The sequence below is a fragment of the Nicotiana tabacum genome, chromosome 24 (genome assembly GCF_000715075.1).
Source record: "Nicotiana tabacum cultivar K326 chromosome 24, ASM71507v2, whole genome shotgun sequence".
Classification (NCBI taxonomy): domain Eukaryota; kingdom Viridiplantae; phylum Streptophyta; class Magnoliopsida; order Solanales; family Solanaceae; genus Nicotiana; species Nicotiana tabacum.
In genome coordinates, this window is record NC_134103.1 from 71,148,284 (window position 1) to 71,175,183 (window position 26,900).

Below are 26,900 nucleotides of genomic sequence, written 5' to 3' on the forward strand. Positions count from 1 at the left end.
CAAATACTGTCCTCTCCTCAAGCAAGATCAGTACAAGTACAACACAAACAAAGCAGTCAAAAGGAACCCGGTTCCTGACAAAAGATTCAAGAGAAAATATGTCGCTGGCAATGTTGTGAAACAAGCTCTTGCTGTATTGGGAGATTCTTCCAGCGAATCTGGAGAAGATGGTGAACAAGGTTATACCTCCATGATGGCAGTTGAAAGTGAAGCAGCTGGATATGACTTTATCTTTGCCCTGATGGCAAAATCTGACGATGATGAAGTTGATAATGATGATGATGAGGTAAACTTTCTAGACGTTCAAAGAAATTTGAAGTCTTACTCTCAGAAGAAGCTTATATCTTTGGCAAATATTTTAATTGATGCTTATCATAGTCTTATAAATGATAAAGATGCATTAACTGTGGAACTAAGAGAGGTAGATTATGAGAGAGATTATTCAGTAGTCGTAGTGGTTGACCTAAAAGAAACCATCAAGGTTCTAAAGAAAGAAAAAGATGTTCTAACTGAAAAAATTGAAAACGTAGAAAATGAGATAGATGACCTGTTGATAGTTGTTGTGGACCTAAAAGAAACAACAGAGGAACTAAAAAGGGGAAACAGTTCTTGGAATATCCAAAAGGGAAAGGAAGTTGCAAGTGAGGCACACATTATGCTTGAAAATGAACTCAAATCTGTGAAATCTAGTATGTGTGCTGAACTTGAAAGAAATAGACAACTTTAGGAAGATCTAGGCAGAGTTAAAAATGACCTAGAAAAATCTCTAAAGTGGACCTGGTCCTCTGATACAATCACTGCCATGTTTACAAGCAATGGTGGGAACATGCAGGGAGTCGGGTTTCAAAAGGAAAGGACTCCCTACAATCCACATAGCAAGTATGTTATTGTCCCTGATAATTAGCTTTGCACTCACTGTGGCAACACTGGACACTTTAAAGAAAACTGTAAGGCTAGAATTCAGTTGCAACGGAAAAACCAACTTTTTGTTGAAAAGGTAACTACTGCTAATAAACATGGTTCCTTCATTAAAAAATGTGTATTACCTGCTTGGACAAGAAGAAGTTTAATTCTCCCGTTTCCTCGCTACAAGGAACCCAAACTTGTTTGGGTTCCTAAGTTTAATCCTTGATTTTCTTGTGCAGGGAGCAGTGAAAGGAAGCAACCAGAAATGGTATATGGATAATGGCTGTTCTAAGCATATGACTGGAAGCATCGATGATTTCCTTTCACTCAAAGTTCTATAAGGAGGGAGTGTGTCCTTTGGCAATGGCAAAAAGGAATATATTCTGGGAGTAGGAAGAATTGGGAAGACGCTCACTCACTCAATTGAGAATGTGTACTATGTGAAGCTTGAAATATAGCCTACAGAGTGTTTCTCAAATCTGCGACAAAGGAAACAAAGTGAAATTCTTATAAAAAACCCCGCATAGTCACAAATCTCGTGACTGGTGAAGTGGTACTATTGGCAAAAAGATACAAAAATATCTATGTTACTAATTTTGAGTCCTTGCACAATGGGGATCTTACATGTCTGCGTGTTGTTGATGATGATGCTTAGTACAGAAGATTGGGACATACAAGCTTTTCATTGCTTAACAAGTTGGTCAAGAAGGACCTGGTCCATGGGTTGCCCGAGTCAAGGTTCAAAAGGCATAAGGTGTGTGATGCTTGTGTAAGAGGAAAGCAAGTCAGGTCCTCTTTTAAGCCCAAGAATGAAGTAAGCACCTCAAGGCCACTTGATCTACTCCATATGGATCTATGTAGACCTATGAGGGTGCCCAGTAGAGAAGGAAAGAAGTACATCCTTATCATAGTTGACGACTACTCGAGATTCACATGGACCTTGTTTCTTAGAATCAATGATGAAACCTTTCTAGTGTTTGTTGCATTTGTGAAGAATATTTAAGTGAAGATGAGTCATAATGTTGTAAGAAGAAGGTCTGATCATGGCACATAGTTCGACAATGTAAAATTCAATGAATTCTGTGCTGAAAATGGCATAAGCCACAATTTTTCAGCTCCTAGAACACCCCAACAAAATGGTGTTATGAAGAGGAAAAATATAACTCTTGAAGACATGGCAAGAACTATGCTAACTGACAGTGGCATAGAAAAAAGCTTCTGGGAAGAGGCAGTCAACACTGCTTGCTACTTGGTGAACAAGTGCATGATCAGGTCCCTCCTAAACAAAACTCCATATAAATTGCTGAATGGAAGGAATCCGAAGCTAACTCACCTAAGAACATTTGGATGCAAATGCTTCGTTCTCAATAATGGTAAGGAAGCTTTGGGAAAATTTGACGCCAAAAGTGATGAAGGAATCTTTCTTGGATATTCCTCACAAAGCAAAGCATACAAGGTTTACAACAAAAGGACTCAATGTGTTGAAGAAAGCATACATGTAATCTTTGATGAATCACACCACCTATGTGAGAAAAATTTACATGATAAGATTGATAAAGATAGAGAGCAGTCGAAGGTTCCTGGAGAAGTTATTGATATGACAAATGGAAAAGCAGAATTGATGAGCCAAGTCAAGGAATTCAACTAAGAAAATACAATAGAATTCCTCCATCACAACAACTGAAGCAGAGGATAGAGTTGCTGATGTCGTGAAAGGAACTTCTGATGCTGAGCAGAGAAGTGGTACTCACCCATCCATAGATGCCAATAATGGATCTCACTCTAAGGAACCTAGATCTTCCCACAATAAGATTCAGGTGTCTAATTGGAAGCACAAAAGTTCACATCCTTTCCAAAATGTGATCACTCCTCTTGATTCAGGAATTCAAACTAGATCAAAGACAAGAAACTCGTTTGCCTTCTCAACCTTCCGTTCTCAAATTAAGCCCAAAAATATCAAGGAAGCATTGAAAGATGCTGACTGGATTACTGTTATGCAAGATGAACTTCATCAATTTGAGAGGAACTGTATATGGCACCTGGTCCCTCGACATTCAGATAGAACGGTCATAGGAACCAGGTTGATTTTCAAAAACAGGCTTGATGAATTTGGGAATACAACAAGGAACACGGCCAGGTTAGTGGTTCGACGCTACAATAAAAAAGAAAGGATCGACTATGATGAAACTTTTGATCCAGTTGCTCGTATGGAAGCCATCAGAATTCTCATTGCTTTTGCATCTCATATGGAATTCAAACTGTTCCAAATGGATGTCAAAAGTGCATTTCTGAATAGATATTTAAAGGAAGAAGTCTTCGTCAAGCAACCACCTGGGTTTGAGTGTCATGAGCATCTTGACATGTATTCAAACTTGACAAGGCATTATATGGATTGAAGCGGGCCCCTCGTGCATGGTATGAAAGGTTGTCCAAGTTTCTTCTTAAAAATGGCTTTACAAGAGGAAAAATTGACAACACCCTATTTATGAAGAAACGGGGAAGGAACTTGCTCATTGTGCAAGTCTATGTTGACGATATCATTTTTGGTGCAACAAATGACTCCTTGTGTGAGGAGTTTGCAAAGCTTATGGGAAGCGAGTTTGAAATGAGCATGATGTGGGAATTGAACTTTTTCTTAGGGCTGCAAGTTAAGAAAACCCCTAAGGGAATGATGATAAGCCAGCAGAAGTACATTAAGGAGCTCCTGAAGATATTTGAGATGGAAAGTTCAAAAACCATTGATACTCCTATTGCCACTACCACCCGTTTGGACTTGGATGAACCTGGTTCTCTTGTGAACGAAACCATGTACAGAGGCATCATTGGTTCACTCTTGTATCTCACAGCTAGTAGACTTGATATTGTATTCAGTGTGGGATTATGTTCTAGATTTCAATCTAGTCAAAAGGAATCTCATCTTAAAGTTGCCAAGAGGATTCAAAAGTATCTTAAAGGAACGTAAGACCTGGTTCTCTACTATCTTTCAGGGGACAATTTCAACTTAATTGGGTATGCTGATGCTGATTATGTCAGTTATCTGGTGGATAGAAAACGTACATCTGGAATGGCAAATTTTCTGGGATTATGTTTGATTTCATGGAGTACAAAGAAACAAAACTATGTAGCTCTTTCAATAGCAGAAGCTGAGTATGTGACAGCTGCCTCTTGCTGTGCTCAACTGCTATGGATCAAGTAGTAACTGGAGGACTTTGCTGTATTTTCTGATTGAGTGCCATTACTGTGTGATAATACCAGTGCTCTCAACATGGCAAAGAACTCGGTTCAGCATAAGAGAACAAAGCACATTGACGTGCGACATCATTTTCTCAGAGACAATGTTGAAAAGGGTCTTATCTGCATGAAGTTCTGCAAAACAACAGACCAAGTAGCGGATATCTTCACCAAATCATTGAGCAGAGAGAACTTTGAAAATAATCGATTGGTATTGGAGTTGATAAAATTAAACTGAGCACTAGGTCCCTCAATGATTGGCTATGAAAGAATGAACATGTAAAAATAACTAAAAAGTATTTTCTGGCAAGTTCTAAATTATCTCTATAGCGTTATAGGTAGACACGCATGATAACTACATAGCAAACAAGTAGCTAATGACATTACATCTTGGTAAAAGGATGAGACTCACATTTACAAAACTAAGTCAGGGAACCTGGTTCCCTTGACACAGGTTAGTTGTTCCTTTGTATTCTCATGCATATTTTTAAACGGCTATAAAAGTGCCACATCAGTAAAAGTTCCACGCTCTCTCTCATCTCTTAAAACTCAAACATCACATCTGTTACTAAATGACCCGTCTACCCGGTGATTCGTACCCGTTTGTAACCGGTCCCTCACTTTCCCTAAATAACCCCAAAAGCTGTCTCTTTCCTCACTATCCACATCATAGCCAAAATCTCCCTTTATCTCTCAAAGAAAATACTTTTCTTCTCGTGTCCTCACTAAAAATCTCCACTATGTCTCAAAATACAGAAGTTTCAAATGTCTCTAGTGTAGTCCCTACTGTGTCCTCGTCTCATGAAGCACATAAACGAGAATCGGAGTCCCCTCTGTCACCCAGTACAAACCCCATACCAGACTAACAACCACCTACTACTTCCTCTCCAACCCAATCGAGTTCTTGTTCTCACCGCAGTTGCAAGACTCAGAATCCCAAACGATTCGTTGCTGCGACCTTTCTTTGTACTTCATCAGAAAAAATGGCAGAAGGTGAAGTAGTAGATGGAGATAAAGGTCAAGAAGTTTCTAGTTAGAAGGCTGGGGAGAGTAATGAATCCCAACAAGATGTGGTTCATTGTAGTGAAGCCTCAGCAACGCCTATTTCAAGCTTCGATTTGAATATTGCCAACCCTACAAGTAATATTCCTCATGTACCCTCTAACTCTACTTTGGGGGTAAATGAACAAGAATCCATTGAGAACATGTTGTTAATCGCTGCAGAGGGAGGTTTGGTTGGTAGTTATGAGGGTGTTAATGAGACCATTGGGTCTTAGGAGGAAGGTGAAGGTCATCAGGAAGAGGGTCGGGGAATTGGCGCCCCTTGAAAATCTGGCACCTGATAGTACTACTGGGGAAACACATGGGGGACCTGATCCCTCAGCCCAAGAGGATCCCTCTGCTCCCACTTGGGATGAAACTCCCTACTCTTTGAAAGAGCCCAGGTCAGTATTGATCATGGTCTCTCTCTTCACTTCGATGTTGATCCGTTAAACATCGTCTTTCCTGAGATGCGATCTCTTTCTAAGGAAGAGAATGAAAACAATGAAGAAGACTATGACAATGTGTCTGTAGCAAAATTCTTTGCGGCTAGGAATAGGAGGGAAATTCCCAAAGAGCCCACTCCTAAAAGACCTACTACTAGGCTGCAAAAGAAGGAAACCCTTGAATCTGTTCTAAAGAAAAACAAAGAACAGAAGAAAATGAGTAGGCTGGTGAATGAGGAAGAAGTGCCTCCAACACTTGTTGTTGATGTTGATGAAGAAGAGGTGAATGAGGAACCTTCTTCCTTGATTCGTAAGTCATTTAAGAAACCTGTGATTCCAAAACTCCGGAGAGAGCCATCTGTGAAAGCTGTGGAAGTGGAAAATGTTGAGGTGGACAAGTCTAGTGAAAAGGTGTCTGAAAAGTCTGGTGAAACTTTGTCTGAGAAGTCAGGTGAGAAAGTGTCTGAGAAGTCTGCAAAGAAATAGAAAAGTATGAGAAAGTCTATGAAAAGGAAGGTTGGTGACAACGAGGAACCTGGTTCTTCCAAGAAGGCCAAAGTGAGTGAGGCCAAGGATGAAAGCACAAAAAATCTGAGAAAACAGAGGGTACTGTGGGGCAAAACATTTGCCCATGACATTCTTGACATGACAGGGATGCGCCAACTGGTTGATATTTGTGAATTTCAATAGTGGACACACTTGTTCACCAATGAGAGCCCTAAGGTGTACGAGGAAGAAATGCGTAGCTTCTACGCATACATGTTCACAGTGAAAGAGGATAACATCTGTTTGAAGGTCAACGACATAGATTTTGTGATGGACGAGGTTGTGTTGGGGAGAATTTTGGGAGTGCCTACTGAAGGAATATCATCCATTTAGGGGACCTATTCTCATAATTTCAGAAGTTTTATTCTGCAGGATGATGCAGTGCAACATGGGGAACGGGTGCACAAGAAGACCCTCCTTCCAGTGTATCAATTGTTGTTCTAGATGGTGAACAAGGTTTTGCTTCCACGTGCAGAAAGGCGTTCCATTACGTCACTAGCAGACTTGTTCCTAATGGAAGCACTGGATGCCTACAACACTATCAATCTGCCAGGCCTCATGATCGAGCATATGAAGAAAGTGGCAGACTTTAAGGATGGTAAACATGTGTTGCCCTATGGGTTCTTGCTCACTAAGGTGTTCAACTTCTTCAAAGTCCCTTTGGGAAAAGCAATAGTGGGAACTCGCAAGCAAACCTTCTCCAAAACTACCTTAGAAGAGTGTGAGTGCATTGATAAGCAAGGATGGGCTGGCAGCAATTCCATTATTTCTCAATTGATTGATGCTCAGAATGTTGCCCATGAAGAGATAAGGAAGTTGAAGGCACAAAATGTTATTCTTGAAGGGCAGCTTAGTCAGGCCCAGGAGGCACCTGGTTCCAATAGTGCACAAGGCACAAAGGTTTCCCGTCTGACCAAGGAAGATGCAGATCTTAGGAAACAGGTCGAGGACCTGAATGAGCGGCTGCTTAACGAGAAAGTGTCTGCAAATGCCTGAATGGATATTCTCCTCAGAACCCTTGCCTCTTCATCCCTGCCTTCCCCTTCAAGTGCTCCTTAAAACAATTCACTTCTTAGTGTCAAGTGAAAAGCTGTTTGTCCTACCTTGGTCCCTTTTTTGTTTTGTTGTTTTTGTGGCTGGTACTTTTAAGTCGTTTTGATTTATGACTGGTTGTGTAACAATGGTACTACTTTTTTGTTCTCTTTTCCTTAAAATTATTGAGCATTCCGTCCTTTTACTATGCATACTATTCTCTTGTGCTCTGTTTTTAGCCATGTTTGTATGCACACATGTGGCATGAGTTAACTATGTTGGACCACTTTTTGCTTATTATTTGTGGATATTCTTTTTATGATGCCAAAAAGAGGAAAATTAATTGAGAGGATGAACAAGTTCAGGGCGAAGTACAGGATTTTGGTTCTCAGGGGGAACTTCAATTATAAGTTTGTCATCATCAAAAAAGGAAAAATTGATAAGTTATATGTGCCTTTTCATATTTTGATGATCTAATAAACTTTATGATAAGAATCAGATCAGGAATCTGTTACACATCCTCAAGGTGCCAAAACACAACAAATCTCAAATCGGGCACAAGTTCCAACAGCTAGAGTCAAAGAGACGATAGAAGAAACAGATGGACATTAGTTCCCTTGCTGATTGTACCTCTCAACTTCTCACAGCTGTAAAGTCGCTGCAACTATTCCTCTGCACACACGCAACAATATGAACAGTGCAATGGTCACTTTATGGGGAATGCCTTATACCGGATATTGCTTGCATCATCCAAGTGATGTCACTTGGATATTATTAACATGAAGCAATGAAGAAAACACACACTTGCACATCCAAAAAATTAATCAAGTTTTCTCTCAAGTGTGTTGCCATCTTGCAAGTGACTTCCAGGCTTCAAGAACAAAGAATAACGGAACAAAGGACCAATTTCCAGCTCTGTGTTATCAATATGTCCTTAGTTGTATTGTGCCTTTGTTAGAACGAACTATTTGTAATTCCTACTTAGCTTAGCTAGAAGCATTGTGTAGGAAACCATTTGTAAAACCATAAACCTTGTGTTTATGTCTTGTCTAGAATTAGTCGAGTTGTTAGCTTTGTAATAGAGCTATTACAAAGAGGCTTGTAATAGAGTTATTACAAGTGAGTGATTAAGAGTTTAATTCCTAGGTTACAATAGGTTGTAATCTAAAGTTATTCGGTTAGTGAAGTTGAAATCCTACGAGTGTAAGTCGTGGTTTATAATCCCGTGAGCTGAGAGTTTTTCACGTAAAACTCTGCTGTGTAATTTACTAATCTCTTATTGTGTGTGTTCTGTGAGAATTGATAGAGAACCTGATTCCCTATACAGTTTGGTGGATCCTAAGTTTTCATAAAAAATCTATGACGAGTAATCTATCTCAAATGGAGTACAATTTAACTACGAAGTTCTGTAACCCCAATACTACATTATGTTAATGGTGAGTGAAAAGATCAATTTCATAGGAACACTAATTCGTAATTTGTACTTGGCCAATTACCTGCTTTAGTGTCTCTCTGATAGTTACTTAGCAAAAGTTGTTTGCTCTTTAAAACAATCAATGAACAAAATTTACACCATTGTCAACATTGAAATTCTCAGTATGGTACCTTAAATTGTTCCTTTTTCATTTTTATGGGATGCATACACTGTGACGAACAGTGGCGGAGCCAAGATTTTTACCAAGCGGATTCGGAATATTAAAAGTAAACACATGAACAAGCCAAGAAGATTCAACACCTACTATTTATGCATAAAAATAATTTTAACCTTATATATACAATATAAATTTTTAGCGAAGGGGGATTAAGGTGAACCCCCTTCCGCCACCCTAGCTCCGCCCCTGGTGACGAACTAAACTACATGAATAAAAAAGCAATATATATAACAAAAGAATATATTTTTTTCTATGTACGTTCTGGATGCCAAGTTCTTTCAATCCAGCAAACACGGCGAGTGTGTACACTGGTAACTGAGTCCTTACTCCAGTCCAGTAAAGTGAATTACTCAGACATACAAATTTTTGCAATTACACCTTACTTTCTTATATATTAAAATACAAAAAGAACTGCTACTACAAATGCTTTGCATGATCAGTCTCGTCGAAAATTTCCTCCTACACAAAAGACACAATTGGCAATTTAATATTCTTGGCACTGAAAACTTCACAGAAAGCACATTAAAATCCCAAATCTTGAGTGATATTACCTGTAAAAGCTCTTCAATAACATCTTCCATTGTTATTATCCCGACAACTTCTTCCTCATCAGGGATATTTGGCAGAGTTTCGTCTATTCGCAGAATGTCTGATTGCATATCTTTTGACCACGTCCTCCTGCTCCTATTTCTTTTGGATGAAGCGTTTCCACCATTGGGCAAACTCTTGCACTTCTGCAATGATCTACTCTTCATGCTCTTCTCCAGCGGAGGCTTTTCAACATCAATGTCTACTCTGACATCTTGAACAGAATCTAGATATGGAAAACAAAAAGGAATATTGTTCACATGAGAAAAGAAGTAAAAAAAAGCTAACAAACAGAAGATATGCTCACCATCAGCATCGGCTTGGCGAGCAGGTTGAACCATCTCTTTGTTGCACTGTCTTACAACCACAGCCATATGACTATGACCTTTCTGAAACTCATTCAAGATGTCATCCAATCGCATAGTATATGGGACCCTGCACCATAAATGAGGTAATCCATGATTTGTTTATGACGGATATCAAGGCATTAAATCAACCGGCACAGGAAGTAAATATATGCAACCCACCTTGTATTATCATCATCTTCCACTTCATTTGGTTACCCAAGAAAACACACACACACAACTAAACTACCCAAATATTGGTTGCAAGAGAAAGAAATACCTGATTGATATTTGTAAGATAACCGTGTTTAAGAAATTTGGCCAGTAATTTGCATTCTAGCCACCTTACGAGCTAGGATTTCTTTCATCTATAAATACATTGAACATTCCGGGAAGTGTATTGGTATATCTCTAAATGACAAGTTGTCCAACTTGGATAGATTGTCTTACCATTTGTACTAGGTAGTATTCATTCGTAAGAAGATTGGCAGTTTAAGTGCTTTACTTGTCTTATCTAACTGGGAACCTATAGCCGTAGTTATTCCAATATTTAGACTATTAAACTTCATTTAAAGAAGGAAGCATACCGAATTGAGACAACAGTCATGCTGAGACAAACTTTTTCTAGACCTAAAAGCACTACAGGTTGCTAGTGATCGAATACAGACGCGTGTATTTGTGCACCTAATCTTGTAAAAGTAGAAACTTAATAGACAGGGAGTTGCAACTAGAACTATGGATTTTCTTTTATACTTCTTAGTCACAACATTTAAACTTGATTTTCCAAATGGAGGAGACTGCAAATACAACTCATGAACAGGTAAAACTACATCCTAGTACAATACATTCAAAGATAGTGCAATAATGCAGCCAAATACATGCATAATATTTGAACATGAGAAATATATAAAACATACCTTGGGATCTTTCGGATAGTAACATTTTTTACAGGGGTTTCATCTTCTGGATGGATGGTTAATAAGTTCTTGACCTACAAGGTCACAGGAAAAGTACGTCAATAGAAGACTAGTTGTGTTACCAGAGAAATGGAACTATTAACTTATGTACTTGGTTGGGGTATAAGAAAGACTTAATGCATTACCAAAGCAAATGAAGTTTTGTTTACTTGGTTGGGTAATGAAAACAAGAGAAATTGAAAAGACTTGGGTAAAAGTAAAGTTTGCAATTCGCCTAGCAAAATTTAACCGTCTTTAGCCACTATTGTCATAATCAGTTAAGACTATGATATCAGTTGCCTCAGCATTCCTACATAATCTTCAGCATTGATGTTATTTCGGATTCTGCTAAGTGATCTGAATTATTTAAGGCTATAATTGGCCACTGTTCTTCATAACTACTTTAGAGTATGATACCAATTAGCTTAGCTACTAACTTTGTGAATTTAGGATGCATTATATGTTGTTTTGGAGTCTGCTAATTGATCTGAACTTTTTAAGGATATAGATAGGTTTTCTACATATGGGAGAAACATCATTTGGGGAAGAACCTCAGGTGATTGTATCACTACAATTTTTCTGTTCTTGAGGGAATAGCAAATAAATGAAATAAGAGCAATAGATAACACATGGCCTTAACATTTTCAGAAAAGAAAATAGCCCTCAAATCATCTTTAGCCTTGCGCAAGGCCTCACTTTGGCTTCATTAAGCCACTTACTGTCAACCGTGGATAACAAAGAGTTGCTTTGGGATAAAAGACTATTTTCCTGGTATCTTTGGAACATGTGAAACTGTGAATTGAAAGAATGTGGAGATATTCTGTCGCACTTTTTAATAACTTAAGCAAAAATATGCTTTCAATTATGTTGAGTGCAAAATTTTCCAGGACTATGGAAAAAAGAGTAGTAGTACCAGAAGAAGTCCAATTATGTTTTTAGGTTGCTCATAGTAGACTGGTATCCTGCTATGCCCTTTCGACAAAATTAAATTCGTCAAATCCCTGCACCAAAAAGAGAAAACAATAAAGAGTATGAAACAGCTAGAGAGGTTGGGAATCATGCTGATTTTCTCTATATGAACATCTCAGAGTATGCATGCAAATTTTCTCTATATGAACATCTCAGAGTATGCAGTACCTGTCCAACTTCCCATTAATATCAATAGAAAAGGTTTCAGATATGGGGGTCATAGCATCACCGGCTGTTTTATCGTGAAGCTCCAGAGCACCAGCAATTATAGTTGTCTCATCATTTGTTAGTTCTCCACCTTTACCAGCCTGTAGAAAGTAAACAATGCAAGAGGGTCGAAGCCATAGGAAATCAGATCAAGATCTAATATCAAAATTGTGCATGAAACACATTTCCAACAGGAAAGAACAGGAAACGAAAAAGAGCAGTGAGTCAATTAAATGACACCAGAAATGGAAAGCAGCTAGATTCAATCTAACAATAGTGGAGAGAAGCACAAGCTAAAATTGTATCTACTACACAACTACAGTTAGCAATTAGACACCTACCTGATTTCCATGAAAATGTACTAAAGTTTTCAACTCAGCTCGTCGGAAAAGACCACTGTTTCGATGACCTAGCAGATAGTCTAATAGCTGCAAAAAATAGAAACTAAGGGGCTTAGGCCAACATTATGACAAACTAACTTGTAATACAGTCAGCAGTTGGTTTGATATGCCAACATCGTAAAGGGTCTAATACAAAAGACCAGTTTCTATAAGCCAAAAAGTCCGTAAATAAAAAAGTTCACCTTGCTTATTGGATATGCAATCGGAAAGCAGATCCAAACAAGAACGCGGACAACTGGGGCCATAGTTGCACCAATGGCCAGTCCATATCTAGAGCAAACGGATTGTGGAATGATCTGCTCAACCACGGAATAGTAACCATCAGTGCAAGTAAATTCAACATCTGGTGAACTCATCAATCCTCAATGCAGATTACTCAGTTAAACGAAACGTCAAATTACAGCAGAAAATTTTCTCTATTGTAGCACTTGTAGAAAAGATAATTTAATAGCACAGTAGCACTTATCTGAAGGGGAAAGAAAAGAGTTTAAGACCAAAATCAGTAAAGTCTGATTAACCTAAGAAACTCTAACAATAACTAGTTTTAGTTATCTTAAGATAACACGTGGATTGGACTTTTGTCATCCATATACATTCAGGTAGGTAAAGAGCAAGGAGGTCCACTCCCCATATAGTTGATTTTCATCTTAACCACACAGAAAAAGTAAGTTTCTCACCTCACCAAATAGAAGAATCAATGTGACAGAAATCAGTATAGCACCCCAAGCTGTTATTAGGCTGTCAAGAAAGATGGGAAGTGCCTGAAAGGATTTAGACGATCATTGATTAAATTGATATGCAATTAGTGCAAGAATTGATGCCTCTAGAGATACACTATCATAATTTTGCATACCTCCATAGCAGCAGCATTGCAGATAAGTAGGGTGCAGAGCAACAAATGCTGGTTTTGTACAACAGGCAATATCTTGGCTGTAAAGACAAATGAAAATTCCTAAATAATCAAAGCATTGATAAAGTAAATGCGGTCGTAAAGAAACTAAAAGAAGAAGAAATTTCATTGCACAAAACAGATTTACACCTACTTGTTGTCGCATAAAAGATCTCGATGGGATACCAATTAAATCAGCCAAATTTAGCAACACAATATTTTTAAACAAATAGACATAATGCAACAACAACAGCTAGGCCTTAGTCCCAAACAAGTTGGAGTTGGCTAAAGGCACAACACAAAAGTATTAAATTGTGTGATTATCTCGGGTAAAAGTTTAAGCTGTCAGAGAGAACACACTTTTATTTACTTAATTAACATGCCCCATCACATGTGCAACTTAGGACCTCTAAATTGTGCGACAATTTCATCTAAAAGCTTAACATAAAAAGATGAAATGAGGAAAGTGAAAAGGTACCAGCATTTTTACGATCACTTGGAGTTCCAGACTTGGCAAGGACTTCAAGATCAACAAGACTTAACGACATGAGGCCCAATGTAAGGCCAGACATCATTCCCGCGAATACTACCAAAAATACAATGACCAAAATATGAATGAAGAACTCCGACTCGCAACATCTGTACTCTACCGCCATTCAAAACTTGATCAATCAAAAAATCTACCAATCTTCCAACTCACAACCCAAAAGGAAACCGCCAAAAAATTGATAACCAATATTCAATCGCCTCCATTTGTTTTGAAGCTGCTTCGAAACTTATATTAATAGTAGCTTAATTTTGTCTTTCTTTTAAAAAAATCGAAGCAGAAAAGATTGAATATCAGTTATTGAAATGAACTGGGACTAAGGAAGACGAAAAAGACAGAGAAAAATATGTTCTTCTCGTTTTACGGAGACGAATGGTTGTTTGGCGAAAATGGAGGGTATTTTAACGGTAAGAGTCTCTTCTGTTGGAAAAATATAACGGTAAGAGGCCTTTGCCTTTTTCATTTTACGACATCTTCTTTTTTTCAAAATGGTTGATATTCTTTCATTTTTATATAATTTTCAAGGACTTAAAATTACTAAACTAATTTTTTGTATTATTTCAATAATTTGCATATATTTATACGTTAATAGTCTAAATAAATACTACACGTTATATAAAACGGTTTAAGAAGTATTATTCGTGGTGTTGGCGATGGGGACAATCCACATGCCAGCTTCAAAACGTTGAGGCATACTACATAGGTATTCGAGAATTATACCAAACTGTGATAGTGTGACTTGGGATACTTTTGGTGTAATTTTTTGCAAAATCATATACTCGTGCTCGACAGACAGGCGTGGAGGTCGAGAATTAGGATAGTAGGGTAGATGATCTAAATTGTTCACATCGATATTATTAGTATGCACACTCGTATTCTATTGGTAGTAAGTTCTATGACTACTCACCGTTTTCTTTCATTTTGATCATCTTATTATCTTGTTATTTTTTATGCTATTTTTATTTGGCTTTTTGATGCTGTCCCTTCTTATATATCTTTTCGTTAATGTGATGCTTATTCTTTCCTAAACTGAGGGTCTATTGGAAACATCTTCTCTATCCTCTAAGGTAGTGGTAAGGTCTGCGCACAAACTAGCCTCTCCAGACCCTACGACGTAGGATAATATTTGGTATGTTGTTGATTTTCTTTCAAAATAATTAAGAAACATGTGTTTAATTTCATAAAAAATTGAAATGTATGGTTTTTGTACCCTGAAACAGTTAATCTTTTTGGAACAAGAGAGTAACAAAATATCTTAGACAAATTTCTATACACTGTAATAAAAACAATTTTAATAATACAAAATATATTTTAATCCATTCTAGTAGATAATCTGTCTTCCTTTTCAGATAGTAAATTTTATTTTTGTGATTGGCGAAAGACAAATTTTATTTTTTTGTGGTTTTTTAGTCCTTTACAAAGATTTTTTTAATTTTATATTGTACAAGGAAGTTTAAAAAAATATTTAATCCTATTTAAATTATAATACAATATCAGGCCTTTGCTTTGGCCTTTTCTTTTTCTCTCTCTTTTCCTCTTCAATTTTCCACTCCAAAGAGGACAGAGCTAGTAGAGTAGCGATAATAAACAGATCCAGATTCCCAGCTTTCAAGTTTCAACCTCAAGATCTCGCTCTCTGCTCCACTGAGTTTTCATCTCAGGTACCTCCCCAGTCCCTACCCCCCCCCCCCCCCCACACACACACACACAATTTCCATTCCACCCCATTTCAAACTACTCAATTCCTTTTAACAATAATCCAAATTTGAAGTTTTTTTTTCCCATATAATATACTAGCATAGTATATGTAGTATGAGACTCTTCAGTTGTATTTATACCTTCTTTTTTTCCTTTTTTGGGTATTCGAAGCTGGAAAAGATTTTTTTTAAATTTGAAAGAACATGGCAAATGTACCACTGCCTACACCCACTACTACTTTTGTGGCAGTGAGTGGGAACTTAGTAGTATAAATATAAATATTTAGTTCAAGCCAATGGCAATCTGCTTCATTTTAAATATTCAGTTTAAATATTCCTTTGTTGCTCGGACCAATAAAATACAGCTATGGTTATAGTTAAAGCAGCTAATAGCAAATCAAAATAACTGGTTATAGTAATTGTATGAGTCAAAATCTATCCTAGAATATTTAAGATAAGATAACACTAAAGAAAGCATCTTCGAGCCGTCGTCAGTCGAGGTCACCAGGAAGCAGCGAGACTCGTGGTCGAGATGTCAACAATGGTCGAGGTCGAGCACCGTTGATGAAGCTGTAACGACAAATTTTCGAAATAGAATATTAAAGAGAATATTCTAGTGGATATCCTCTGCACTTGTACTATTATGGTTTACTAGGAAAATGTGTCATATAAATAGAAAAAGGGACAATGATAGGGGACATTCATTTTTGTAAGAACAGACTTTTGACAAAAGATTCTCTCTCTTACTAAGATACAAACACTACATTTTCATCAAGATTTTCATTCATATTATTCTATACTTTTCTATCAGATTCTAGAATAGTTCGAATATTCTAGGATTTGTCTGTCACTCGTCATTGTCATTATTGGGTGAATCACTCCTCCTATTTACTTAAATGCCATTTATTGTTATTCATTGCTATTAAATGTTACATTATTGCTCATACATTTTGGAATAGTTATTACACGCTGCTGTCTTTCTTCCACCAGATCCATTTGACGTCAGTCACGTTTTCAAACTTCACATCTAGAAATATTATTGTTCAACTGCAGAAAACAATATGGGCATTCCATTTCATACTTAAATGTTTTTTACAAAGGCTCGTGAAGACGCCGACAAAAATACACAAGCTTACAACAAAATAAAAAAGGAGAAAAACTACTGGTCGCCGCCATCGGGATCTTCAGCACCATCGCCCTGACCACCGATACCTGGGCCGTCTCGATCCCCCTCTTTGTCATCACCATTACCCTCAGGGTATGCAGCATCATACCAGGTGTTCTCTTCAAGCTGGTCCACGCCCCCGTCCTACTCGTCATCACCAGCCTCAGGCGTGGCGGGATCATATCCATAATGGACCCGAGCCTCGCGGGCCTTAACACGAACGTCATCAAGGGCGGCCGCAGAAACAGACACCACCTTATACAAATCTCAAAACACGTCCAATTGAGCTTTAACATGAATCCATTCCTCGTACAGGTCCCGGGGAACGTTTGGGAAATTTGAAGTGTGAGAGGAAGACGACTGCGCAAACAGTTGAGCCTTTTCAGCCTCTAAGGCGGCCACCCGGTCCTGAAGGAGGGAGTTGTCTTTTTCCAGCTCTCCTCTCCTCTCCTCTAATCTATCTTCTTTTGCCTTCGCCGTAGATTGGTCAATCTCCTGCTTGGCCCAGAGAGTCCTATTCGCCAACTCTAACATCTCCGAGCCTCCAAACAGGAAGACTCCGCCTTCTCAAGCTCGCTCTGCTTCTCTGTGACTTCGCCATGAAGGACCTCCATCTGTAGCCGGCACTCTTCCAACTGCCTGCACATCTTGATCACTTGCGTCTGAAGGTCGCCACATTGAGCCTCTACGGCTCTGCTGACTTCGAGCTCTTCCCCCTTACTTCTCAACGTCCCCTCAAGAATACTACACTTCTCGATCACTCTCACCAGTTTGTCATCCTTCTCCTTCAATTCATCACGAAGGGCTTGCAAATTGCCGCCCTCACCAAACCGCCTGCGAAACTCCCGGTACTTGCCGCGGTACTCAAAATACTTGCATTGCAGCTTCTCAAATATTGCCTTACGCTTCTCCTCCCTTCGGGCACTTTCGATCTCCAAAATCATGGTCAACAGTCATTAAAAAAGAAAAAAAAGGAAAGCGAAAATGAGAACGCCCCCGCTAACAAAGGCAAAGCACTAAACAAACAAATACAATAGACAGAAAAACGAAGCCCTAAAATACTTTCCGTGAGAGCTATTTTTTCCGTTAAAGGAGATTCGAGAAAAGATGGAAGGCCGGCTATGCTCCTCGACAAGGTAATATTATCCAGCTCTTTGAGGGTTTCGCCCTCCACGTCGGAGTAAAGAGGGCCGAGGGCAGGGACTACGTTCTCCGTATTCTTCATCAATAGATCACGATCCATGTGGATCGCAATGGTCCTCGTAGATCCCTCCTGCCTCACCTTGAGCTGGCCTCAATAAGCGGAGGGACTAACTGTGTGGGTCAAATCTGCCCTAGAATATTTAAGATAAGATAACACTAAAGAAAGGATCCTCGAACCGTCGTTAGTCGAGGTCGACCAGGAAGCAGCGAGACTCGTGGTCGAGATGTCAACAATGGTCGAGGTCGAGCACCGTTGATGAAGCTGTAACGACTAGTTTTCGAAATAGGATATTATATAGAATATTCTAGTGGATATCCTCTGCACTTGTACTATTAGGGTTTACTAGGAAAATGTCTCATATAAATAGAAAAAGAGACAATGATAGGAGACATTCATTTTTGTAAGAACAAACTTTTGACAAAAGACTCTCTCTCTTACTAAGATACAAACACTACTTTTTCATCAAAATTCTCATTCATATTATTCTATACTTTTTCATCAGATCCGAGAATAGTTCGAACATTTTAGGATTTATCTGTCACTCATCATTGTCAGGAGGAACATCCATCTAGTTCATCCTTTATTGGGTGAATCACTCCTCCTATTTACTTAAATGCCATTTATTGTTATTCATTGCTATTAAATGCTACATTATTGCTCATACTTTTTGGAATAGTTATTGCACGCTGCTGTCTTTCTTCCACCAGATCCATTTGACGTTAGTCACGTTTTCAAACTTCACATCTAGAAATATTATTGTTAAATAGGTTTAACCCATTATCGCATAAATTTAAGTATTTGAACCAAGAGTTATATTTTTTGGTCAAATAGTAATCTTGAAAGGGTTAAATTAAACAAAATGTGTTCTTTCTAACATATGTTCAAAATGTACTTAACTAAAATTTTAATTTTGCAAAATAGGAGGATATACAAAAATCTCAATTTCAATTGAAAGAAGACGATCCTCACCCTTGTTAATGGAGGAATATGTTAGTCTTTAGTTTATCTAACATGATTTTAATGAATGCTTAGTTAAGTTGTAATTAGTTGTTTTCTTGTGTGAGAATTTCCTTTTTGGTGAAAATCATTTGTTTTTTTGAATCAAATAGATTGATTGATTGCAGTGTTGTTTCCTTTTACCTTTAATTCAAATGACCTTTGAATCTTGTGAAACCAAGAAAGGTTGAAGTGAAAAGAAGATTTCTAGCTATATTTTATTTTCAATCGTTTATTTATTTCGTTTTTTAAACAAAGAATCAAGCTCTTTATGTTGTCTACCTCCTAAATCCTTAGAGAAGCTTAGCATAGGGGTACAACTAAGGTTGTCCAACGGGCCGTCCCTTCCCGTCCCGTCGCGGTCGCAGTCCCGTCCCACTTAATTCTAAACGGGATGGGACGGGATGGCCATTTCGTCCCGTCCCGTCCCGCCTTTTTTTTTTTTTTTTTTGAATTCTAGCCGTTGGGCAACGACTCCAATTGCAAAAATAGCCGTTCCCAACGGCCAACAACGGCTATAATTGCCCCCCCCCAACCCCCTCTAAACTTTTAATATAACCCCTAAGTTTATTAAATTACACTTTGGCCCTATTTTCTACTATAAATACTTCCATCCTTCTTCATTTTTTCCCACAAAAATCATTCGTTCTCTCTCAAATCTCTTACATTCTATCTATATTATTCTCTCAATTTTTTCACTATCAACTATCAAGTGATAAGTTTCAAGTATTTGGGCAAATTTTTGGAGCAACTTTCAAGTTTCAAATTAATTCGTCAAGTATTTGGAGCAATATTTTGGGCAATTTCTTCAAGTTTCAATATTTAATCACGGTGCACTCGTTCCATCTCCTAATTTTAATATATAATTTTTGCGTATCATTTTAGTGCTTAATTTTTGTGTTTACTTTACGTGTTCTATTTTCGTATTTCATTTGTGTGTTTAATTTTTGTGTTAACTTTTTTAATTTAATTTCATATTTAAATTATGATACCTAAAAATGTATTTGGCTTTAAAATAACTAGTAAAAAAAGTAGTAAAGGTGAAAGTAGTAGTAATCCTAATCCTAGTCCTAATCCTAACCCTTTTCCTAGAATTAGAAAACATATAGATGAAATGACTCATGTTGATGAAACTTCATTTTCCCAACCCCCGCATGTTATAATATTAATTTCGGAGAACAACTAGATCATGAAACTTTACAAAGACAATTTGGCAAGGATATTTTTATTGAGGACGAAGAAAATGAGGAAGAAGAATTAGATGAAACACCCACTAGTCCCGCAACACAAGCTCCTTATAATCCTGCTTTTCAATGTTTTCCTAAGACTACGGTTAGAAATGATGTTTTTAAATTTCAAACCGAATATTTTCAGTATATTCGTTGTGTATTTTTTCACTTAGATTGTAAAGTGTCTATCACATCTGATATAGGTCGTAGTCCTAATGGTTGTGATTATTTAACTGTTACATGTCATTGGGTTGATCATCACTGGAACATGCAAAAACGTATTATTGGTTATAAATTTGTTGATTCAAAACACACTGGAGCATATATTGCAACTACTGTTCTACAAATTGTTGATTTTTATGGACTCATTGATAAAGTTTTAACTATCACCTTAGATAATGCTTCTGCTAACACAACTGCAGCAATTAGCTTAAGAACTAGACTTTGTCCAATTAATCCAGTAATTTTTCATGTTAGATGTGCATGCCATATTTTTAACTTGGTTGTAAAAGATGGTATTGATTTATTTTCTGACGCTTGTAGTAAAGTACAACATGCTTGCAACTATATTTTTTGTGCTAATAAAGCGAGTAGAATTCGTGAATTTGCTCAACAATGTGCTAGTGCTAACCTTCCATATAGAAAAGTTCCAAAAGATGTTTGTACCAGGTGAAATTCTACTTATGAAATGCTTAAAGTTGCTTATGATTATCGGGTGCCTATACAAAAGGTATTTAATATGCATAATGGTATCCCCGCTGATCAAATTGTTGATTCTGATTGGGATCATATCAAAGAGCTTACTAAATTTTTAGAAAAATTTTATTATGCTACAAAATAATTTTCTGGTATATATTATCCTACTGTTACACAAATATTATGGTATATTTGTGAAATTTCTTATGTATTTGGTAAGTATAAAACTAATCCAACTTATGCACCGGCCATTAATGAAATGATTGCAAAATTTTAAAAGTATTTTTTCCCTATTCCCCAAGTTTATTTAATTTCTACTATACTTAACCCATCTTTAAAATTAAGAGGTGCAAATGGACTTGTTCGTAAAATTTATGAGAATTTAGCAATTCAAGAAAATAGAACAACCATCTCTCGAAGACTGCCAAGCTAACATATATTCTTATGTTAGATCAATGTTTGATAAATATAAATCTATGGAAACAACAGGTGGTGAAACTGCTCCTTCTACTTCCAAGTCTAGAGTAGAAGTTCTATGGGAAGATATGGATGATATAACAGGTTTTGATTCCTCTATTGATGATGAACTTGATTCTTATCTTAATCAAGGATTGGAAAGTATTAAAGATGAAGAGGCAACAAACAACTTTTGGCATGGTGGAGGGAGCGTGGCAAGACTTTTCCAACACTTTCAATAATGGCCCGAGATATTCTTGCTATTCAAGCATCATCAGTAGCATCGGAGAGTGCTTTTAGCGCGGCAAGATTTAAAATCGTAGATCATAGACATTCATTAGCGGAGGACAACCTAGAGATTTCCGTATTATTCAGAGATTGGATTAATTCAGAAAGAAGAAATCTTGGTTTTGAAAAATTAACCACTAGGGAAGAAGAAGAATACAACGAGATACTTAGCACTGGGAGCGATGACGGCATGGAACTCATGGAACATCAATTAACATTGCCAATTCCAGAACAATGTCCGAGAGAAATTATAGATAAGTTACAACGAAGTTATATAGGAGCTTACAAATATTAGTATGATAATTTGTAATTGGCTACTAAGAGGCTTAGTTCAAACAGAACCCTTCCTAGAAGGTGGCTGCTTAGATTAGGTACTCTTCAAAAGAATTATATTTGTATGTGAGATTTGAAAGTTCTATTAATAAAATAAAAGGCTCTAAGCGTTGAATTTTTTTATGAATTGTCTTACACTCTTACTTAGTTACTTAATGGCTTGAAATTATATTAAATATATTATAACTCTATTATAAATTTATAATTACTAGAATATTTCATTACAAGTCTTTTGTTTTAATATTTTATAATTCTTTACTTAGTTTCCTAATTTTCGTTTAATTTTTAAGTTTATTAAATAAGTCAAAAAACTAGCTGTTGCAAACTTTACAAACTTAGTCATTGTCAAAAGAATAGCCGTTGCCAAACTCAATGCTTAAATAATTTTTTTTTAAAACGGCACTTAAGGCCCGCGAACCCGTCCCGTTTGTTAGCGGGACGGATTTGTTAGCGGGACGGGATGGGCCTACCGTCCGTCCCGTCCCATTTGTTAGCGGGATGGGATGGGCCTACCGTTTCGTCTCGTTTGTCCCGTCCCGTCCCGCCACCGTCCCGGCTAAATGTCGTCCCGTCCCGTCCCGTTAATTTTGTCCCGTCCCGTCCCGTCCCGTCCCGTCGGACAGCCATAGGTACAGCAAGTGCATTTCCATTCTAATTCTTGAAGTATGGCAATATATACTACAAGTACAGCTATTTTGTATCGTATAATGCATATTGTTCTTAATTCTTGTCAGAAGACATTTACATAAAAAATTCTTCTTTGCATCATTTAGCTCTTAATGTTGCCTAGTCTTGTATTTACTTTGTTGTCAGACTTCTAATATCAATTTTTAGTGTTCAAAACTTTTGCGATACTCTTATTAACCTGCTACTAATGTGGAACATGTTTCAGTAATTGCTACTCCGTAAAAAATGTCAAGAAGGCCAAATACCTCTCGTCGTCTTGGAGATGTTGGGAGCATTCCGTTTGTTGGCTCCTTTCACCCGAAATCACGTCCATCTCCTTTATTGTCTATAGGACTTGTGGTTGTGGTAAATGCCAATTTCGTTTCTTCACCACCTGCCATCTGTTTATGTTTCCCAATTATTATTATTGCTACATGATCTGTGCGGAACTTAGGAGCTTTTTATTTTGGGTATCCAATCAATTCATCCCCCAATTATAGTAGCTTAAGCAGATAGGGCAAGAGCCGAGAGGCCACGGAAAATGAGGGCTTGCCTTGCCTGTTTTATGTAACGCAAAATGCATGAAGAAATACAGAAATCATTTTAACGTTATTTTGATAATTCAAATACATAAATTTGTCAATCCCCATTAATCTCAGTAATCATCAGTATATGGGAGGGTGGAACGTCTCTGAATTAATAGATCTAATTCCGCATATAAATATCATCCCTTCACGCTTACTGATATATCTATCTTCCCATTTCTGGGCACGTTCATAATCTTCTTTGCTTTTATGGTGCTACTCTTTCTGAAAGTTTGAGAAAATGTTGCCAAACATATTGTCTTGTTTTTTTTTAAAAAAATCTTATTATTGGATCTTAAATGATCCTAATACAGTAGTATCCATTGATCTAATAAATTTTTATGACTTTTCAGGGCGCATTGTTGATTATTGGCTATTTATATCACGGTTCAGGTTAATGTTTTGTCTTCTATGTTGGATATTTCTCTCTAAGGATCATGTCTTGGCTGCGCAACTATTTCTTCTGTTATTTAATCTTCTATCGACATCATTTCTGCGGGATTTCCTACTATCATCATTTTCTTAGATTGATTGCTGCTCGGTATCTGGTTTTTGTGCCTTCTAAATTACTTCTTTCCTTTTCTGTATAGGTGGAGCTGCTGATGCTTTCAGTAGACTTGAAGGTAACCAGCTACACTACCTGAATCAGATCTTGCATTACTTCAAAATGATGATGTATGATCTAATTACTCGAGCATTTTCTTTCTTCCGAGGGAGGTGAAGTGAAAGGCTATAGTTACAGTATTTTCAAGACCTTGTTACTTCTGTCCATCAGGCGTACCTTTTCTGTGAGATATTAGTATCTCATATATTATTTTTCTCTTGAGTGTTTAAAATCTTTCTTTGCAAAGAGACCGGGCTTGATGTTTGTAAAAGCTCTAGATTACTCATTTATATACATTGCTCAGAATAACATTATTGTTAGCTTTTCTATTCCTCATATTTCCTATGAACTGTTTTTGCATAGTGGCAAAGGAATAGTTGCAGCTCTTGGTTTACCTTGCAGTACTCTTGTTTAGAATTTAACTTTTCTTTGTATAAATAAAACTTTTGTAGGTGGTGTTTCATGCACATCTGAACTTCAAAGAGCATTACCTGTATTGAAGAAATCCTATGGCGACAGCATGCGGAAAGTATTGCATGTAGGCCCTGACGCTTGTTCTGTGGTGTCTACACTGTTAAAAGAGGAGGGTACTGAAGCATGGGGTGTTGAACCATATGAGTTAGATGAAACTGATGGAAATTGCAGAAGTCTTGTTTACAAAGGAATTGTGCGAGTAGCTGATATCAAGTTTCCTCTTCCCTACCGTTCAAACTCATTTTCTCTCGTTATTGTGTCGGATGCAGTGGATTACTTGTCTCCAAAATATCTCAACAAGACTCTTCCAGAATTGGCAAGGGTGGCTGCTGACGGTGTAGTTGTTTTATCTGGTAAAGTTTAAGAATTATCTTGGCCTTTATATTTCCTTAAATAGCTTAGCTAACATACATTTCACATATAGAATCTGATTGGGCCATTTAAATACGAAGGAGGGTAATCTTCATAATAATTGCTGTTAGGATGTAGTTCTTTTTAGGGAGATAGTTGAGCGTAATATAAGCTATACATTTTGATAAATATTGGGTTGCATTTTTAGGTTATCCAGGTCAGCAAAGGGCTAAAGTAGCAGAACTCTCAAAATTCGGCCACCCTGTAAGTCACTGATCTTCACTTTGTGTTTAATTGTCTAAAGATCATATGTTTATCTATTTGCTTAAGATTGTTAAACAACAGCCATCTTTATTTAAGGCATAGCTATCCTTCTTATTCCATATGCTTTATTAAACCAAATTCCTCTAATTGTTTTTGGTGTTGTGAATCTTGATGTTGATTGTTGGGTGTCCAAACAAAGTAACATATTGAAAGTTGATAAGAAAAAGAAGATACGTATAACCAAAAGCGAATAACTATTACATGTTAAGGGTATCTTTTGGTTGGTTTAGCCCAACAACTGATATAAGAGCCGCTGGTTCGTCGGGACGAGCATGGAGATGGCATGGAACGTGTCAGTGTATTGCCTTTACCCGTATGTGGGCTGGTTTACTTCCTTTACCCATAATTTGGAGACACATACAAAAGAAGCATGTGGGCTTGGTCGCCATAAATAATCGGATGATAGGTGGCGCACAGTTAATCTCCAGATAACGTGATGGCCATGTAGAACTTAGTTCAAGAGAGAGAGTGTTGGTATGCGAACAAAGTCCCGCATCAGAAGTTGATGAAATAAAGAAGCTACATATAAAGTACATGGATACTCTTAAGGGTTTGGAAAGAGTACGAGCCTGGCCATCTCTTTTGTAAAACCAAAGTTTGTGGATTCAACAAAATAAAGATATGTATAATGTAATTGGGCCTAAACAATGACAATTAATCGCTTACATTTAGGATACTTGATTTACTGAAGCACCTGTACTTCTGATCTATTAGGAAAAATAAAAGCAACACAAAAAGAATAAGATTCTATCCCTCTAGTTAAAGCTAGCCATTTGTTGCTTTAGTTTGGCCTTCTTTTCGAAGATGTTCTCTGTTACAGAAGATTGAAACTTGCCTATCTTCTATTTAGGCTAAATTACGGAGCTCGTCCTGGTGGATTAGATTTTTTGTTCAATCCAGCTTAGAAGAGAATGAGGTTGCAATCAAGAAGTTTGAACAAGCAGCAAGCAAGAAGTCTTATAAACCGGCCTGCCAAATTTTCCACCTCAAACCACTCCACTGATATCACTTTGCCAAATTATTGTTTGTCTCCACATTCTGATGCTCCATATCATTAGTGTTGAATTGGCAATCTTTGTTGTAGGAAGTTGGTTCTGTATGATAGCCTCCATGAATATACTACAATGTCAATAGGGGCTTTCAATCAATTGGTATTGCTTCTTGTGGCTGCAGCACACAGCTTATCATATTCAGACCAGACTTGATTATTGTGTAATTAACATGAAACACAAAGTACTATATGATTCGTTTATCATATTGTAAGTTTCCCTCAGGACTGCTTATAAGCTACTCTTACATTATCTTGATACATATCCTTCTTAGATCTAGGTTATTGCAATGGAATTTTCTTGTGGAGCAAATTTCTTTTTTCATTCTGATACATGTAGATGTGGTCAAGAATAGAGGAGGACTAGGCAATTGTTAATTTCAACCATCTGACTAGGTTTTGAGTCATTTGCTTCTATATCTTATAGTCTGATTCTAAGTTCTCTAAATTTTCTGGAATTTGTTCCTAGAGGTAGGCTTTGCACACTGATAAAAAACAAAACTAGGAAAAAAAAGAGAGGTGTTACAACAAAAAATTAAATTATGGTGGATGTCTACTCTTCCTCCATGATCTTCTCAAATGCTTAATAACATATTCAATGACATATTTCTATGCATAATGACATATTCAATGACATTTTTCTTCACTTTTTATGCCTTATAATAGATAGGAAAATACACACAATTGAAGAAGAAATAAAAATCTCTCATCTCTTTCTCTCTATATCTCTTAGCTTGTTTTTTTTCTTGTTCTATATTGTTACTTTGAGCTATATTTCATAACACGTTATCAACACGAAGTCTCTAACCTCAAGGTTGAATTTCACTACTGTTTTACAGGCACGTCTTTTTGCTACAGCAACAAGTCCAAACTTTAAACCATATAAGTTTATACCAATATTTGGAATAAGCAATGGTCCGGTTATTAGAAAATTAGTATTTATGTGGCTGCTAAGGATGTCACCTTGTTAAATTTTCATGATCTAAATAATAGGGGGCATGCAGTATACTAAATAATCTACAAAATTAAA

The 26,900-nt window shown here is 37.2% G+C and overlaps 2 protein-coding genes across 3 annotated transcripts; one reads left to right on the forward strand and one right to left on the reverse strand.

The window, feature by feature from the left end:
* Positions 1-8,925: 8,925 nt before the first annotated feature.
* LOC107780340 (DUF21 domain-containing protein At2g14520-like) lies at positions 8,926-14,150 on the reverse strand. Its single transcript, XM_016600865.2, has 11 exons — positions 13,687-14,150; positions 13,173-13,249; positions 12,997-13,080; positions 12,502-12,615; positions 12,260-12,346; positions 11,880-12,019; positions 11,656-11,743; positions 10,704-10,777; positions 9,750-9,877; positions 9,406-9,668; positions 8,926-9,313 (listed from the first exon to the last, which is right to left on the reverse strand). Exons 1-11 carry the CDS (start codon positions 13,862-13,864, stop codon positions 9,272-9,274), a joined length of 1,275 nt encoding a protein of 424 aa, XP_016456351.1. The 5' UTR covers positions 13,865-14,150; the 3' UTR covers positions 8,926-9,271.
* Positions 14,151-15,250: 1,100 nt separating this feature from the next.
* On the forward strand, positions 15,251-26,095 carry LOC107780341 (putative pectin methylesterase CGR3). Of its 2 annotated transcripts, XM_016600867.2 has the most exons (7): positions 15,251-15,416; positions 22,712-22,851; positions 23,423-23,462; positions 23,660-23,692; positions 24,126-24,500; positions 24,707-24,762; positions 25,673-26,095. In XM_016600867.2, the coding sequence occupies exons 2-7, from the start codon at positions 22,732-22,734 to the stop codon at positions 25,823-25,825; spliced, it is 777 nt and encodes a 258-aa protein (XP_016456353.1). In that variant the 5' UTR covers positions 15,251-15,416; positions 22,712-22,731; the 3' UTR covers positions 25,826-26,095. The 2 variants fall into 2 exon arrangements, with proteins under 2 accessions (XP_016456353.1, XP_075103903.1); XM_075247802.1 differs by lacking the exon at positions 15,251-15,416 and having other exon boundaries at positions 22,677-22,851.
* The last annotated feature ends 805 nt before the right edge of the window (positions 26,096-26,900 follow it).

What these genes read in the sequence shown, in the direction of transcription:
- LOC107780340 (XM_016600865.2), bottom strand. Translation starts at nt 13,864, where the DNA reads ATGGCGGTAGAGTACAGATGTTGCGAGTCGGAGTTCTTCATTCATATT. An exon ending in ATTAATGGGAAGTTGGACAG is followed by an intron (nt 11,744 to 11,879) that starts GTACTGCATACT and finishes TTTTTGGTGCAG; the next exon opens with GGATTTGACGAATTTAATTT. An exon ending in TCGCCAAGCCGATGCTGATG is followed by an intron (nt 9,669 to 9,749) that starts GTGAGCATATCT and finishes TTCCATATCTAG; the next exon opens with ATTCTGTTCAAGATGTCAGA.
- LOC107780341 (XM_016600867.2), top strand. Translation starts at nt 22,732, where the DNA reads ATGTCAAGAAGGCCAAATACCTCTCGTCGTCTTGGAGATGTTGGGAGC. An exon ending in TGCTTTCAGTAGACTTGAAG is followed by an intron (nt 23,693 to 24,125) that starts GTAACCAGCTAC and finishes AAACTTTTGTAG; the next exon opens with GTGGTGTTTCATGCACATCT. An exon ending in CGGTGTAGTTGTTTTATCTG is followed by an intron (nt 24,501 to 24,706) that starts GTAAAGTTTAAG and finishes TTGCATTTTTAG; the next exon opens with GTTATCCAGGTCAGCAAAGG.